This window comes from Protomyctophum bolini (genome assembly GCF_963924005.1).
Source record: "Protomyctophum bolini genome assembly, chromosome: 24".
Taxonomy (NCBI): Eukaryota; Metazoa; Chordata; class Actinopteri; order Myctophiformes; family Myctophidae; genus Protomyctophum; species Protomyctophum bolini.
In genome coordinates, this window is record NC_137885.1 from 13,650,956 (window position 1) to 13,668,689 (window position 17,734).

General features: G+C 43.2%; 1 protein-coding gene across 2 annotated transcripts; it reads left to right on the plus strand.

The window, feature by feature from the left end:
• Positions 1-918: 918 nt before the first annotated feature.
• On the plus strand, positions 919-15,812 carry ackr3b (atypical chemokine receptor 3b). Of its 2 annotated transcripts, none has more exons than XM_080758269.1 (4): positions 919-1,117; positions 11,018-11,289; positions 11,649-12,059; positions 12,663-15,812. In XM_080758269.1, exons 2-4 carry the CDS (start codon positions 11,083-11,085, stop codon positions 13,236-13,238), a joined length of 1,194 nt encoding a protein of 397 aa, XP_080614395.1. In that variant the 5' UTR covers positions 919-1,117; positions 11,018-11,082; the 3' UTR covers positions 13,239-15,812. The 2 variants fall into 2 exon arrangements, with proteins under 2 accessions (XP_080614395.1, XP_080614396.1); XM_080758270.1 differs by having other exon boundaries at positions 11,022-11,289.
• The last annotated feature ends 1,922 nt before the right edge of the window (positions 15,813-17,734 follow it).

The window sequence follows — 17,734 nt, forward strand, 5'->3', positions numbered from 1 at the left end:
GACGTTTCGCACATTCTTCAGTGTCATTGTTCAGAGTGAAACCGCAATGAATCACTTGCTCCAGCCCAAAGCCTCTCGGTATCTATAGGCAGCGATGGATATAAATGGGACACAATTTTTACTTAAGTAACGTTGAAAGTATACCAATAAAATAACCTATATTGTATGTGTCTGAACTGGTTTTGTAATAATAATAATCAAAATCTACAAAGTAATTAGTTTTCAAATAGCCTAATTATAGCGTAAAAGTATAGCTTATACGATATTTCCCATGGAGAGGGAGTTGTATAGGCCAGTGGTTCCCAAATAGGTCCGGGGACCCCCTGGGGTCCTTGAGGGAGTTGGGGGTCCTGCAGCTAAATGATAGTTAAATGATAGTTAAATTAACATTGATTTTACAATATAAATTGGGGGTCCCAGAGATAGAAATGCCAGAGATAGAATCCCAGAGATAGAAATGCCATTAAATGGGGGTCCGTAGACTAGTGCATGTCAAACTGGGGGTCCTTGAGGATCATTGCTAGAGCCATTAAAAAAATCTTCTCTTATGGGGGGGTCCCTGGCATGTATTTTCAAATGGGGGGTCCGCGGGCTAATTAGTATCAATTTGGGGGTCCTTGACATGAAAAAGTTTGGGAACCATGGTATAGGGGATAGGCTATATAGTAAAGGTATTAGCCTATACCAATTAATGGACTATCTAAGGAGTGGTACGTGGAAGTATACGCAAAGTAAAAACATGCCTCAAAATTCTACTTAAGTACATTATATAATAGGCTACTCTGGTAAATGTATGTTACTTTCCTCCACCACCACTAGGTAGGCGTTTCTCTCTCTCTCCTCCTCCTCCTCCTCCTCTCTGTATAATAGCAAGTGCAGCGGGACGTACCAGGCAGAACACTGACCGAGAGCCGAGAGTCGAGAACTATACAACTCTCTCTCTCCTACCTCTCGCTACATCTCCCTCTCTCAACTTACTTTTGGGATACAATTTTCACGACAAGAGGACTTTATTTATATCCAGGGATACCTTTTTTTGCCGAACCCAAGCGATCGACGTACCGACCGCACGTGCAGAGCGCTGCAGGATTAAATCAAAGTCACTTCTTTATTGCAAGTAAGTTTTTCTTTCTGCATATGTCATCGACATTTAATTAAAGCATGCACTGCTGTAGTCTGGTAGGCCTATACCTCACCTTTCGCATGTAAAATCCTGGCTGCGTTAAAGCTGAAATCCATCATTTATGTATTTGTATTGACTATATAGCCTATACAACGTTTTTTTTTTACCAAGAGAGTGGTATAAATGTGGTGTCTCGTGCCGCGGGAGACCCGGGTTCGAATCCCGATTAGGACATTAATTTACAGTTATGGATCACATGGTTTATATAATATGCATGCAACTCTGATATGAGACAGAGTACAAAAACTACACAATGTAACCAAATGGACCATTAAGAGTCAATTTCGCTATACATTTGTACAGTGAGTAGCCTATCAGGGTTATAATAAATGGATACATTATTAACACTATGTGGTGGATTATGTATTGGTTCGTTTGATTTTTATACTTTATAGCTTGGCCGTTGGTTTTATTATTGGTTTCATTATGTTGCTGCTGTGTCCTTTAAAAGCCACTGCAAGCGAATGTATAAGAAGTTCACTGGCACATAATAGGCTATAATCGAAAGTAGGCCTATATTGTATTGCTATTAGCCTATAGTAGCACACTGAGATTGTGGAGAGAGACGCACAGGAGCCAGCCTGTCAGCAGCGGCATTGTAAAAGCTGTCGTGCGTTGTTTCACAGTTGGCGGTGTTGTGGATTAACACATACAACAGTGCGCTTTATCTCCACACTGGACATGCATGCATTCAATGGGACTTTTAGATAACATTATGTCTATATGATTTATATAGATTATAGAGCGATGTGGACCTCAGATTAAACCACAAAAGAGTCTCATTATAGTTTGTTGAGTTGTCTTATAAATAGTGGGCTATCAATAACATTAAAACTATAACGTACTGTTCTTATAGGCTATTTCTGAGAAACTGCAAGAGTAGAGGTAGGCCTATTGACTAATGTATCTTCTGCTCTGCTGCCATTTATTCTCGTCCATTTAAACCAGTGGTATTCATTTTCGAATTTACAGTTTATAGCCCACAGTATAATGTCACAAGGAAGGACTCCCATATAAGTTTCACTCTGGAGGGTGTTAACCAAATGAACCATTCGTATACACTCTCAGAGTTACAGACGGACCCATGGCTGCCTGTCATTCTCAGTTTGAGAACCGCTGAATTAAACCATTAGATTAAAGAGACGAAAGTTGCAGGATAAAAAAAAAAATCCCCATTTTATTTCAGGTGTCACTGTGCGCATGCACATACACAGGAAGAGAAGAGGTGGGGGGGGTTTCTTGGCTCTCAGAAGGACAACAGTGCTGCAGAGAATGGTAGTGAGTGATTCGAGAGTGTGAGATGAGGGGAGGAGAGGAGAGGAGGGGGAGGGGAGGGTAGAGATGGCTGACTGGAGCCATGAGCTTAATGAATGGGTATAGGAGGGAGAGAGAGGGGGGCTAGAAGAGAGAGAGAGAGAGAGAGAGAGAGTATAATGTGTGAACAGGAAAATGACAGGGTGGTTGACTGTATGTAGAAACAGCGAAGAGAACATAATTGCTGGCATATGGCAGTCATGTCAAATCCATAAACTGTTGCCTGCAGTAACAGTCAAAGAGTGAATAAAGGGCATTCTTCTGTGTGAATTGTTGTTCCAGAACCTTGTTTCATTCAAAAGCTAAGATAAGCCGCAATTGTACATTGTAAGGTAATACGAGTAGTTCCTCCGTCTATCCGCATATAGACAGATCACAGTCCACACAGCGGCCAAGGAGGTATCTATCTCCACTAACCACTATCCATCAACAGCCGTGTGTGTTGGCGTGTGCTGAAGACAGTGAAAGGCACAGATTTCACATTGATCTGGATTGAGTGCAACAGCAACACGTACGTAGTTGTGTGGTAACTACAACCTGCAATCTATGTGTCTGTGTGTTTGCTCAACAACCAAGCTTCTGAGATTTATTATGTCTCATCTATCTTGGGCCAAACGTCAATGCTACTGGCCCCTCGGGGGCCAAGGATCAGGTGAAGAAGGGACCCTAAAGTATAAACACAACACAAGGTATTTACAAGAGAGCCCCGGGTGCTAGTTGCGATGCGTGGCGATTTATGGGAAAGAAAGCGTTATACGAATGTTCAAAATCACTGATTTAGATTGATTTCTTTAAGATTGCGTATACTTTAAGATAGGACCTTAAGTTACAGGGTGCAGAAAGTCATCACACTTCAAAAAGCACTGTCACAATGCACTGCACAATCATTTATACATTATGGATCAATAGTGTGGACTTAGACTGTTTTTCGTCTGTGGCATTCAATTAACTAAATCAAACATCAGTATACTGTATACACCCTCCTCAACAAGGCTTTGCATTATGCCGGGCAAAATAAATAATACTAACACACACCATGTCAGATACTTACGGTCCTTGCAGAGTGCAGACTGGTAAAATGCACCAAAATTACGGAGAAGTGCAGAAAAACGCATCACTCTGCAAGGACCTTAAACTGTCTGTGTAGAGTAGAATGGTAAAGACGTTCTCCCCTCCCGTCCATATGTCCTCTTCTCTCCTCCAGTGTTGTTTTTGGCAGAAAGTTTAGATTTTAGTTTTAGTCATAGTCTCTTGAATAGTTTTCATTTAGTTTAGTCACATTTTAGTCACCTGGAATGTTTTAGTGTTAGTCTAGTTTTAGTCCACTAAATCTGCAGTTGATATAGTTGACTAAAATGTATTTTGGCAGGCCTTGAGTGTTTTTTACACTTGATGAAAATAGCAGATCTACAAGCTCACAACACGTCACGCTGCCACACGTTGTGAGATTGTAGACCTGCTATTTTCAGCATGCGTAAAATGACTCACTGGATCTCTTGTCCACTAGTCCCTTCCTACCATTTTAGTCTATTTTTTATTTTTTATTTTTATATATTGTGAATATATTTAGTCTTAGTCATCATAGCTTTATGGTTTTCATTTAGTTTCCATTTTGTTTTCGTCAGTGGAAAAAGGTAGTCGATGAACATTTTTCGTCTTTGTTTTAGTCATGTGAATCCCTTGACTCCTTCAAAACCGCTCTCAAAAGGAGACGGACGACTGCAATTCGAATCTGAATTCCCCCACCCACCCCTTTTTTCCCCTCACTGTATATTACCTCCTTTATGATGATTTCCAGTTTTTGGGCTATATATGATAAGTCAAAAACGACAACCTTCTTCTTTGTAATATGAAACTTGGTAGTGGGATGTACCATAGTGACAGAACCGTAAGTACCATAATAGTAGAATGCACAAACAGAATATTTACAATATAGAAGTGTATATCTGTACGTCTCTAAATGTTAAGATGAATTGAAAAACGGTGGGCCCTCTTCTAAACAAGTGTAATGCTTTATGGTGTCGTCCACTCACAGTTAACAGTTCTTTTATTGAGTTGCTGTGCTTGAAATGTACAGTAATTCTGCAAACGGTTAATAAATACTTCAATCAATCAATCAATCAAAAAACCCTCGCTCTAAACAGGAAGGTGTGTTCAGAGCCATGAAAGGGAGAGAGCAGCTCACCCAGCTGCCTTTTGTTTGGGGATGCGTTCTCCTCCCCCTGGAAGGATTGCGGTGGTCCTCCCGGTGATTCTTTTTGTTGTGATCTGTTGGTGATTTAGGGCTAGTTTGCTACAGCTGTCCATCTGCTCGGGTTACTCCGCAATGCTCTTAGAGGCTATCTCGCTAACTTTGTTAGGGAGAGCAAACATCTGGCTAATTTTAAGTGCACATAAACAGACGAGACCACTTCTCTTTGATACCGCCAAACTCCCTTTGCATTAAGGACGCTTTAAAGTCTCGATTCAGGGTGTATCGATTTTAAAGGGCATATAAGTATGTGTGGAGTTGGATATTTTGAAGCGGCCAGGCTGTATCATAAACGTGCACAAACATCATTTAAAAGCACTTGAGTTGGAGCCAGTACTCTCTGTTTTGGCTAGAGAGTGCACATACCACGTAAACTAATTTAACCTCAAAGAGTATACAAATGGATCCAATTTGTTCCATTTGTATACTCTTCAGAGTCAAATGAACACCAATGATTGTCACTGTGTAGTCACACAGTGGTGGAAAGTAACTAAGTACTTTTACTTAAGTACAACTTTACAATTTCCAGTACTTTTACTTCTACTCCACTACATCTCATCTCAGAGCCAAAATTTTTACTTTTACTCCAACACTACAATTATTTGAAAACTTTAGTTACTAGTTACTTTGGCGATTTTAATTTTGATTAGAAAATATACATTAACAAACATACATTTTACTCACTCACTGTTAGTGAATAGGGGCAAAAAGATGAAATATGGATATGAAGGATTTCTGCACGATAGGGGTCATGCCTAAAGCTCACCTCATCACACGGGACGATCGGGCCCTTCTCGGCTTTGGATCACCCTACTCGAGGATCTACGGCTATAGCTAAAGGCCACAGTCCACACCAATGCAGCTCCTTGTATCAGTTGCATTGGTGTGGCCCGACGTCGAAATTAGAAAAAATAATATCCTGACAGTTTTCTGAAAAACCCATGTTTCGATGTCAGTGGTTCTCAAACATATTCATGTCAAGGACCCCATGTATTTGGCCGCCAACCCCCCATCTGAAAATATGATGTTCCAGGGACCCTCCCAGTAGCAGAGATTTGAGTAAAAAATCGATCTGTAACAATATATATTCAAAGATTTATTATAGAACATTTTCGCGATTTTTCAAAAATAGCAGACCTACAAGTTAATAGTGCGGCACACGCCATGAGCTTGTATACTGCTATTGTTCAACAGCTAAAGCATAACATAATGCTTAGAACAACAAAAAGGGTTCCCGCCCAAAATGGGTTATAAATCAGTGTCACATTTAAATCACTGCTGAAAAACAACCTTTTATATCAAGGCCTTTTCATAGCTTTTGTTGCCTCTTGTATTCACGTCTAAAGTATACCCCATTGGCCATTTCCTTGTGTACCTTTTTATTTTTGCCGCTGTTGCCGTTTCTTTTTTTTCTCCACCACGGCTGTATTTCATCTTGCCACTAATAAAGTGCATTGTAACGGTGTGTTGTTGAGCAGAGCTGTATAAATAAAGATCACTGTTCTTTGTATAACTCTGAGAGTGTACAACTGTAACCCGTCCTTAAGGGCCCATTTGGATACACGTGCACACTCTCAGAGTTAAATTAACACACTGAGGATCTTTCTGGACAGTTAATCTAAGTAAGCATAAGCAATGTCATGGATTACATTTAAGTATACATAAATAATGCATTGCAGACAGAGATAGAGCTTTTTATGGTGGTGGTGGTGGTGGCGACACTGGTATAAACTGACCTTCTCCAATTCAGAGAGTGTACAAATGTAACCAATACGGGTCCATTTGGTTACATCTGTACACTCGCTGAGTTTCACATGGTTAAATTAGCGCTGAGGATTTTCGTGTTTAAAGTCTTCCTATACAGTATGATTTTACTGTTGAGTGTACTAACAATGCGTGATGCTATTTCTGGCCCTTTAGTTTAGACAGACTTTTCACCTCTCATAAATGGTGACGGCAATGGCCCCATAACATGCACTCATACATATCCGCCCTTGAGCCCTGAATGCACGCACGCACGCACGCACGCACGGCGCACGCACGCACGCACGCACGCACGCACTTGAACAATGTAGTCATGTGACATGTCCACATAAAGGAGAGCATACGAGGACACAAATATTTAAAGGTGCAGTTAAGGTTACATTCACAAAATCATGGCACATGATACAATAAGCATGCCACTCAGTACTCTATGGGTGTAAGTAACACACACACACATGCATACACAAGTCAAACCCAAATTGCACAGCTGCATATGTGGGCACGCACGCACACACACACACACACACACACACACACACAGTCTGTGACCCCGGGGCCTTGAGGGGACACCCCTGTCAGTCCCGCAAAGCATTCACAATGTCTTCTTTCTGTACACGAGCGAGGATGTGCTTGTGTGGTCGCAGCGTAACGCGCTATACAAGGTCACCGTGCTGCTCGTAAACTTGACGGCTGTACTTCAATCACCACCAGACTATTATATAGTGGTGTCACGGTTAACGTTTATGAGGGCTGCTCCCTGCATGTGGACACTTGATTTAATGATGATAATACAGACTGAGACATATTATAGAATGATTGTGTCAATAATAATAACCAGTGTGGAGGTACTGGTACATTATGTTCCAATGTGTGGGAAAATATCCAGTGTTTGTGTTTTTTATTAAAGCGTCAATCCGGAACTTTGGATTTGAATTAAAATCGTTCGCTCTGAAAGAATATATATTCAAAGATTTTCAAGCTTGTAGATCTGCTATTTTTCAATAGCTAAGGTATAACATAATGCTTAAAACACCAAAAGGGGTTCCCGTCCAGAATGGATTTTAAATGAACACTTCAGGATGTCAGTGTATGGTATTAGCTGTAAACTTCTGTTCTGAAATGAAAAGGTATTAGTTAGCCTTAAGTTTTACAGAACCTAGTAGTCACACTGTTTGCTCATCAAACAACTACTTCAGACGTGCTTCAGTTAATCGTGTCGACTACGCCAAGTGTGTTATGAACTGTACCCTTGATAATGGATATGAGTAATTTCCCTCTGTGGTTGTAATCTTTCTGCGGCTCGACTGTACGGGTGACAGTTCCGAGCGGTTTCCTAATCCCTGAACAAATTAGATTTTTTCCACTTGGGTGCCGTTTTATGTGTGCCCCTGTCAGGAGAGGTTATACTGTACTTGCAAATAAGGATGATGATACATTTAATAAACCTAGCAATGGGTCATGTAAGAATTGTTTTTTTGAAATACAACACTTCTAATCTTACGGTGGGGGAAATAATTCTGCTTGTGTATGTCGTTAATAATGTTAAGTAAAACCAAAAAGACATGTTTTCTGTGGTGGATGAAACACAGACGTCCTACTTATATGTATGTATAGGTTCCGTCCATTAAACTAAGCCAAGCGTTCCATTATAACCATTAATAAAATGATGAATCTTCATTACAAGTTTGACATAAGCAGTGCATTAACGTGGAAATAGGAACCATTTTAACCCATTAAAACGCAGAAGTTGGACCCACACAGGAAACCTGTCATAACTTAAACCACAATGCTGTACCAATACATGACTGGAGATAGTTTGTCTTATTATAAAAGATTCATAAATCTTTATTATACCGGTACGTATAGAAATAGTTTATAGTGGGCTGTCCACCCCCATTTGTACTTTATTTCTCTCAATAAAGCTGAAGGGAGGGGGGGATTGATTCAGGTCATATTCCTGTAAGTTATACTAATGTTGAGCTTGTCAAATAATATATTACTCCTTTATCCTTTAGCAGATAAATAATTTTGTGATTTACGTCAAGTGAGTCCTGCAGGTCAAGAAGGCAGTATTATTTTAAGTACCCCGGTATGGAAAAGATAATTAACGCAACATGTATAACACATATCAGTGGATATAACAGAACAGCATTGAAAAGAACTTCAGAAGTTCATGCGTTGAACTGTATGAGGGCCATTTATATGTGGAGCACAGTGAATCCTAGAAACATGTACTTTGCGATTTTTGTAACCCATTTCTTTAGACCCATGTGTGATTATTGTGTAATGTAATCCTAGGCGCTTACACTCTTAAAGCAAGTACTGTCTCCAGTACTACCCCAGTTAATTAAAGTAGAAATGTGACACATGCAGCAACTTTCGAGTAGTATTTGACAATGGAGTGTCTAGACTTTGACTGAAGTTACCAGGGTAATGTCTCCATCCATGCACCACTGGATTTGACCTGTGTATTAAAATATGGGTATGGGAAGGCAGACATCGTCCCCTCAGCCGTGGGCTGACTCAGACCCATCTAATAGAAGAGTTACGACTTTGAGGGGGCAGAAACAGAGCGCTCGAGCGCTGTTCATGCAGCCTGCGGAGAGGGACAAGCTGGAGTTTGCATTGTTTTCAACGAGGGCGGCACACATAAGAGAAATTGTAGGCATTGTGTGCAACATGCCAACTGTTTTAAAGTATTGTACAGTAACAACTAAAGTCTCTGTAATGTTTATGTTGTACGATTACTATACAAAACAATCTAAAATAAAGGGATTTAAGATCATTAAAGCTGGGCTGTTGCCCGAGTCCAATGCAAATTCTGCCAACTTCCGGTCCAGGACTTGTCCCTATTTGTTGTCCCCATTCTCAATAGAAGTCTATGTAGGAGAGCCCCCATTGGACTGAAGCCCCATGAAGTGAACAGAGTTTTCGTTACTCCGTCTATACTCTATGGCTCTGGACTGACTGGCAGTACAAACAGCTTATTTATTAACGGTTCATGTTAGCCCGACACGGCGCTCAAATTGGACCCATATGCGTCAAGTCAAGTGTCCTGTTTTTCAGGGCAGGGGGGGCGGGGAGATAACTCTCTTTCTGGCAGCAGCCCGGTCCTAATTCTGTCCGTTATTGATGGTCTGAGAGGAGCCGGGAGCCATGGGAAATGTTCTCTGTGTGATGAACAACAGAGAGAACATTCCTCAGAACAGCAGGCGGCCCACATACCCTCCTGCCTGCCCCGGCAGCACACCACCATGGCAGTAGAGCATGTTTAAAAATGATACCCATGGACCGGCCACAAAAATAACCGCGGTTGGATTTGCTGTGGGGAATGGCGGGGGAAATCCATGCATCTATTTTTGATATCCCTCTGCGGTCGATCTGGTCACTCAATCATGACCAGTTGGGGATTATGTTGCATCTCTGGTCCTGGTTATGGGTACATTCATTGAGGCGATGGAAAAGAGGTACTTACAAAGGGGTAGTCACTGATCTAGCCCATTTAGGCCTGACGTCGAAATAAAAAAAAAGTCTTCTAAATGTTTACTGAAATGTTTCTGTATCAGTGGTGCTCAATATTTCATGTCAAGGACCCCAGCAAAGATTTGAGTTAAAAACCTTCGCTCTGAAATAATATATAATTCAAAGATTTGCGCCACATTTTCACGATTAAAAGAAAAATAGCAGACCTACAAGTTCATAGCACGCCACTCGGTGGCGCGCTATGAGCTTGTAGATCTGCTATCTGTGGGGTTGAAGTGTGTAAAGTACTCTATACTGAAGGTGACCATGTGAGATGAAAGTGATTAACAGCCTGTGACGTGATCGTCCACTTAATCCTTCTAAGAACAGTTAAATATCAAGAAGATAAAAATAAAAATAATGAATGAATGAAGCGATGGCTCCATGAGGACTCCGGCGCATGTTCTCCACAAATAAACAATGGATGTTTTAGCAGTCAAAGCCTCCTCTGACATTTCAACAAACAATATAACCAAGATATGTTTACAAGAAATGACCACAGAGAGGGGTCTGGAGATGCGCGTAAGAGGTCGCGACCCCTGAAGCCACATGTGTCCTCTGGCTGCTATGTGAATCCTCCCAGAAAGCCCCCCCTGCACACACCCCACACACACACACACACACACACACACACGGTTCTTAGTCCATAAGCCAGAGCTCCAGAATTGTAACGTTAATTATAATTGAGTGGGCAAAACCATACCTAGATTAGATCGTTATCACCACGACACTTCCCCAGTTGAGTACTTACACGAAGACAATGACTTATTGTATTACAAATTTTACATTTCTAAATATGTAAATGAGCAATTGAGGCATTGTCTGAGTGAAAAGAAGCACCCCCATGGTGTTTTTAAATAAACAACGGGTGTTTTACAGATAACGGTTTCATTTATGGAAAGAAAATAATCAGTTCCTGTCTTTTCTTTTCTTCACGAACGAAACACTAACCTTTGTTGTTTCCTCTTATTTTGTTTTTGCAGACAGAAAGTCGTCTCCCGCCCCAACGAAAAAAACCTTTTGGTTTTCTTGAACTTCGACCCCCACCATGCCAGCGGAGTCCGCCATGAGCCTCAACGACCTGACGGAGCTGATGGAGATGTGGGAGGAGCTAAACTTTACGGGCGGCGCCGGTGGCGGCGGCGAGCACCTGGACAACATGTCGCACCACGTGGAGACGTACATGTGTCCGGCGGGCTTCAGCCACGGAGCCTTCCTCTACACGCTGTCCCTCCTCTACGTCTTCATCTTCCTGGTCAGTTTCGGCGGCGGCCATTTTACATTTAAGGCCTCATACACACACACACGTATGTCAAACGCATTGTCTGTGTTCTGTCTGCGTTTTAACCCATTCTGGGCGGGAACCCCGTGTTTTTAAGCATTATGTTATGCTTTAGCTATTGGAAAAATAGCAGATCTACAAGCTTGTAGGTCTTTCACGTGAAAAAAAAATTGAGCACCGCAACTGACATATAAATTTTTTCTCAGAAAACCTTTAGGATTTAGAAGACCTTTTTGTAAGAATAAGTCCTCAGGTCCTTAAGCAAAACGTGTGAGTACTTTCCCTAAAACAACCACTGATGTTCAATGTCCCCGTCCGTTGCCTCCCTATAGGTGGGCCTGGCGGCCAACGCCCTGGTGGTCTGGGTCAACGTGCGCGGCTCCGACGCCGCTCGCCGCCGCGGCGGCCACGAGACCCACCTGTACATCCTCAACCTGGCCGTGGCCGACCTGTGCGTGGTGGGCACGCTGCCCGTGTGGGTCAGCTCGCTGCTGCAGCGCGGCCACTGGCCCTTCGGGGAGCTGGCGTGCAAGCTCACGCACCTGGTGTTCAGCGTCAACCTGTTCGGCAGCATCTTCTTCCTGGCGTGCATGAGCGTGGACCGCTACCTGAGCGTGACGCACTTCGTCGACGGCGCCAACAGCGGCGGCAGCCGGCGGAGGAAGGTGGTCCGCAGGGTCGTCTGCGTGCTGGTGTGGCTGCTGGCGCTCGCCGCCTCGCTGCCCGACACCTACTTCCTGCAGGTGTGTGTAGCTTTCATGTTTCAACTTCATGTTTATAGGCCGGCTCCCAGACTTGAGAGCTACACTTTCAAAATGACCAGCTCGACAAGACTTTGTAATGTGCGCGACACTCTTGAAAACAAAAGCATTGCATTGTGGGTTTGAGTTTGCAGGACCTTATGTTTTGATGTCAATCAATCAAGTCACCTTTTTTTATGTTTTTTTTTGTGGCTTTCGCCTTTATTTAATATTTCTTTTATGGAGGGATAGAAAGTAGGCTGACAGGAAATGGGGAGAGAGATGGGGGGGGGGGTGACATGCAGTAAAGGCCGTCGGGATCGGGAGTCGAACCCACGGCACACTGCCAGACTGGATTACCAGCCAAAATACCTGGACCGCTGAGCCACGGCCCAGGCCAATAAAGTCACCTTAATTAAGTGGCAGATACCACTATATATATATATATATATTGGGGCATGTAATGTACCTGCACAGCCTTTGTAATCTCCTGGTAGATGGTTTAAAACTGATGATAGTTCTTGTACTCTTATTACCTCATGTTTTATCTTGCTCTCTGTAAGTCTTGCTAAATGCCCTAATTTTCTTTTTTTTTGTAATTTTCAGGCGGTCAAGTCCTACCACTCCGACAGCACGCTCTGCCGGCCCGTCTACCCCTCCGACAACCCCCGCGAGTGGATGGTGGGCGTCCAGATGAGCTTCATGATCCTGGGCTTCGCCATCCCCTTCCCGGTCATCGCCGTCTTCTACCTCCTCCTGGCCGGCGCCATCTCGTCGTCGTCGTCCACCGCCTCCCCCGGCTGCTCCGGCGACCAGGAGCGCCGCGTCAGCCGCAAGATCATCCTGACCTACATCGTGGTGTTCCTGGTGTGCTGGCTGCCGTACCACGCCGTCCTCCTGGTGGACACGCTGTCGCTCGTCGGCGCGCTGCCCTTCGACTGCCGCCTGGAGAACTTCCTGTACGTGGCGCTGCACCTCACGCAGTGCCTCTCGCTGCTGCACTGCTGCGTCAACCCCGTCGTCTACAACTTCATCAACCGCAACTACCGCTACGACCTCATGAAGGCCTTCATCTTCAAGTACTCCACCAAGACGGGCCTGGCCCGGCTCATCGACGCGCAGCACAGCACCGCCTCCGAGACCGAGTACTCCGCCGTGGAGAGCAACGTCCCCCCGCTGTGAAAGAATACACGACTAAACTTTGGACGCATTATAACTTTCTTCCAGACACTCTTAACCAAAGCTTTCCTTGGGCCGGGCGCGGGACGGACGGCTGTAAACGTGTGGCCGACGTGTTAGAAAATAGACTTGGCACCGTGTGTGAAATCCTGACCAAAATGTAAGCCTATACAGTAAGCTGTAATTCACTGTACCGCGGGAAAACAATGTTTTCACTCCTCCCCAAGTAGAAAAATGGATTGGACCTTTGGGGGACTGAGGGGGGGAGGCGGGCGTTTTTTTTAAAGAAAGCACTTCAACCGAACTGGAGACATGGAGTCACCCCGAACAAATGGGGCAAGTGACACTGTAAACACATACTTGCGGACACATTCACACAGCCAAACACAAATACACACACGCATACGCATACGTACACAAACACACTCACGAAAGCACATAAATGTTCTGCACATACGTACTTGCACGCACACTTATGCACGCATACTGTATAGTCCTGTACATATACAAACAGTATCTCTCCCTCTCTCTCTCTCTCTGTCTGTCTCTCCCCTGTGCACGACTGCAGTCGCACTTGCAAGCAATGCATGGGCCTTCAACAGGGGGTCCGGAACCACTAGGGGGTCCTCAGAGTTACTACAGAGGGGTCGCCAAATTTCTGTGTGATAGGATGTTTATTTTACGTTAACCACTTGAACCCGATAGGATCCTATTCTCAGGAGAACTTTGGCCCAAAATATCCAATCTACGAGCTTGTAGACTGTAGACTGTCTATGTTCGGCAAAGAGGTTTGGTTTAGAGGTAGAAAATGAGCAGACTAAGTACAGAGTGAATGGTCAAGTTTACTAAGTATTGACTGTTTTAAGTGGTTAAATGTCTGAAAATGCATGATGAATGAATGAATGAATTGACATGAATCCAACGTACACTGATGATAGTGCTGTCAAACTATTCTACGAAGCCATCTATGACAAAGTCTCATAGATCTGCTTCATCCGTCAAGGGGTCGTCGGCCTACAGTTCACTTCACACTAATAATACACATTCACACAAAAGGACACCTCCCCCCAAACATGCCCTGCAGGTTTAGTCAGTTAGACTGAGTCTCAACACTAGCCTGTGTTTAGCCAATCTGAGAACCCCATCGTCGAAAAATAAAGGAAAAACAGCGCCCTCTTTTCTTGAGTCAACAGTCTGTCTCGAGAGACTAGTGGTTAGCTGTTGGGGGAGCAGTCAGTCAGTTATCATGGCTCCACTGCACTCCACACTTTTCCTATAACGAGAGAGACACACACACACACACACACACACACACACACACACACACAAGGGCCTGCCATTTAACCTCCACCTATGTATACAGCTGCAGGTGAAAAACCCCTCTTGTCAAACCACAAGATCCAGACCCGAGATTGTGCCAAACCGCAGGCTTCTTACGACTCAAGTCAGGGAAGACAAATACATTGCGTAATTTATGTGTCTGCGGGGCTCGGGGTAAAACTTTTGGCTGAACCGCACCGTTAGCAGGCGAGTGAGGAATGTCATGCATTTCGGATCCAGAGGAAAGAGGAGCAGATAGCGATCAAACACTTTGAAGGCTCGTGTTAGCAGTTTCTTGGAAGAGGCAAGAACACATGTAGCTCGGGTTGATACTGCTACTTAATATACTCACTACCTATTTGAAATGTCCCTCTCCTGCAGGCAATTCAATTGTGATATTCTTCAGGCCACAGAGCCGGTAATGTTCTTTAATTATTCAGCTATTGTGCACTAGAGTTTTGGCACACTTATGAAGGCAAAAAGGTCTACCAGTGGCTTTGTTATTATCCGATTTTCTTTTGCCAACAGTAAACGACACACCAAAACAAAAACCGTCTCGCCAGAACAGTGATTGCCTTCTACACACAGCGGTAGATCTTACATCACAGTCTCTATACAGACAAACCTCGATGAAGCCACATCCTTGTCGCTCCTCACCTATCAGCCAACAGTTGACCCTGCCGCCATGCAGTCTGCAATTTCTTAAAGATGCAATCCTTAAGTTTCACATCTTACCCGGAATTTGGACAGCAAATTCCATATTTCTACCGTTCTTTCAAGATGAAATGCTCACTTGGCCAGGGGAGACATAGCTTCAGGCATTGCTACTTGCCATGCAACGAGACTATAGTGTCCTATACTTGACACCAGGGTGTAAATGGAGGAGTAGGGGGTTGAAGTGGTTAATGTATGTTTTCTAATCAAAATGTCTTTAAAATAGTATATTCTGTGAATATGTTTATATCAGTATTTACAAGTGCTGTGATATTTGAAGTCGTCTGATGTGGCACGTGATGGTATTGATGCTGTCGTTTTGTGTTTTTATACAGATTTTGCATTGATGAAGGTGTTTTTTTATGTTAATGTAAATAGTTTCCTTTTTTATAATCTTCTGATCGGGTCATCAAATCGTTACCCGTTCCTTTTCTTTCCATGTATCTACAGACTTACGTGCGTACTGTAAGTGTACATTTCAGCTGATTGTTGTATTCCAATTCATGCTCCTGAGTCAAATTAAAAATGTCTAAAAAGCAAGCATTTTGTTTCCATGCCTCCTCAATCGATCGATGTGCTCTTTGAGTGACTACGGTACGAGAAAAACATTTAGTTGATGCTTATTTGGTGATTGCTCTTTTCCAGGTATAAAACAAACGAATAACAAAGATAGTCCCTGTTGGCCAAAGGGTGGCGCTAGAGGAAAAGGCCATAGGTCACCGTCACCAAAACAATTAGGGCTCCATTTTCGTCACCGCTAAACCCCTTATCCCTAAACTTATTTTTGCCTTTTGTTTTGCTAAACATTTTTGAATAGTTAAAATGGCCAGTCGACAAGCTCACAACGTGTCAATGTAGATTGGCTAGTTGAACTATTCAAAAATGTTCAAATAGTAAAAAAAGGCAAAGAAGTTTAGGGGTAAGGGATTTAGCGGTGACGAAAATGGAGCCCTTAGGGTTCGACTTCATTCATCCTGCAATGTGCAATCTTAATGTACGAGATATCATCTTCAAAGTTGGCATGTTCGCCTGAACGTGGCCCTGGAGGCAAAGTTATACGGGATCTATGCAAAATAGTTAGCAAGCATGAATGTGTGCAGTCACAGTGACATGGAAATCTCCAGATTGAAGTATGTGATATCTTGTGAATATTTCGGCCTAAAGGGTGGTGACCAGAAAGGAAATTAAAGGCCCCACAGGGGTCAACAAAATCAGCAGGGTTCATCTTTAGCCGAGCGTATTAAGTTTCACTGCAATCTACACAATAGATTTTGAGATTACGTTTGGGTGCCTGTAGCTGAATGCAGATTCTGGTCATCAGAAGGTCGCCCGGTGCCGGTTCATCCAGTCAATGTGTCCCCAAATAACAGGACAGTTAACCCATTTTGGGGCGGGAACCCCTTTTGGTGTTTTAAGACGCGAAATCGTGAAAATGTGGCACAAATCTTTGAATATATATTCTTTCAGAGTGAACGTTTTTAACTCATATCTTTGCTTCTGAGGGGTTCCTGGAACAACATATTTTCAGATGGTGGTCGTCGGCAAATTACTGTACACATTTTTTGGGGTCCTTGACATGAAATATTGAGCACCACTGATACAGAAACGTAGGTGATTCAGAAAACATTTTATAAATTTCGACGTCAGACCTAAATGGGTTAAAGTGGGTTGAACTGCCATCAGTCACCCTTACATTCCTCTGTGGTAAATAAAATAAATCTGTGCTTCATTACCCTTCTCCTATATATATATAGCTGGCCTTGCCAAGCTACAGCCATATATCTCCTGCATTTTCATTCCACACTCTCGTTTCTCAATAAACAAATGTGGAGAAACCCAAGCTAGTGAATCACTGCCGTCAGCGTGGGGCCACATGTGTGTTGGCGCAACGGTGTGAGCTGTGCTTACACACACACACACACACACACACACACACACACACACACACACACACACACACACACATGGGCATGGTGCTACTGTCAGAACATATCAGCTTTATACTCCCATTTTGAGCATTACAGTAAACGGCATGAAGGTTTGTTTAACAACTCAAAGGGATAGTTCACCGCCCCCCTCCCTCCCCCTCCCCTAAAATGACTTTTCTTTTCCCCTATCGATCGATTACTGACCCCATGGAGACTTGAATCCATGGATATGTATATATATATTTCCTAAGTCGATAATTTGACGACCATCAGTGGTTCCCTATGGAGTCCCAGTGTGTGTGTGTGTGTGTGTGTGTGTGTGTGTGTGTGCGTTGTCCTGTCGAGTAGACTATGTTGTATGATGGTGTGTCATAGCGAAAATAACAGATGTGCACAACGAACACGTTGTGAGCTTTGCAGACCTGCATATTTTCTTTTCATATTTATTTTTTTTGTCAAACTGTCAGGATTTAGAAGACATTTGTAGAATCGTCCTCAGGTCTAAATGGGTTTTAAAAGAAAAACAGAACAAGATGC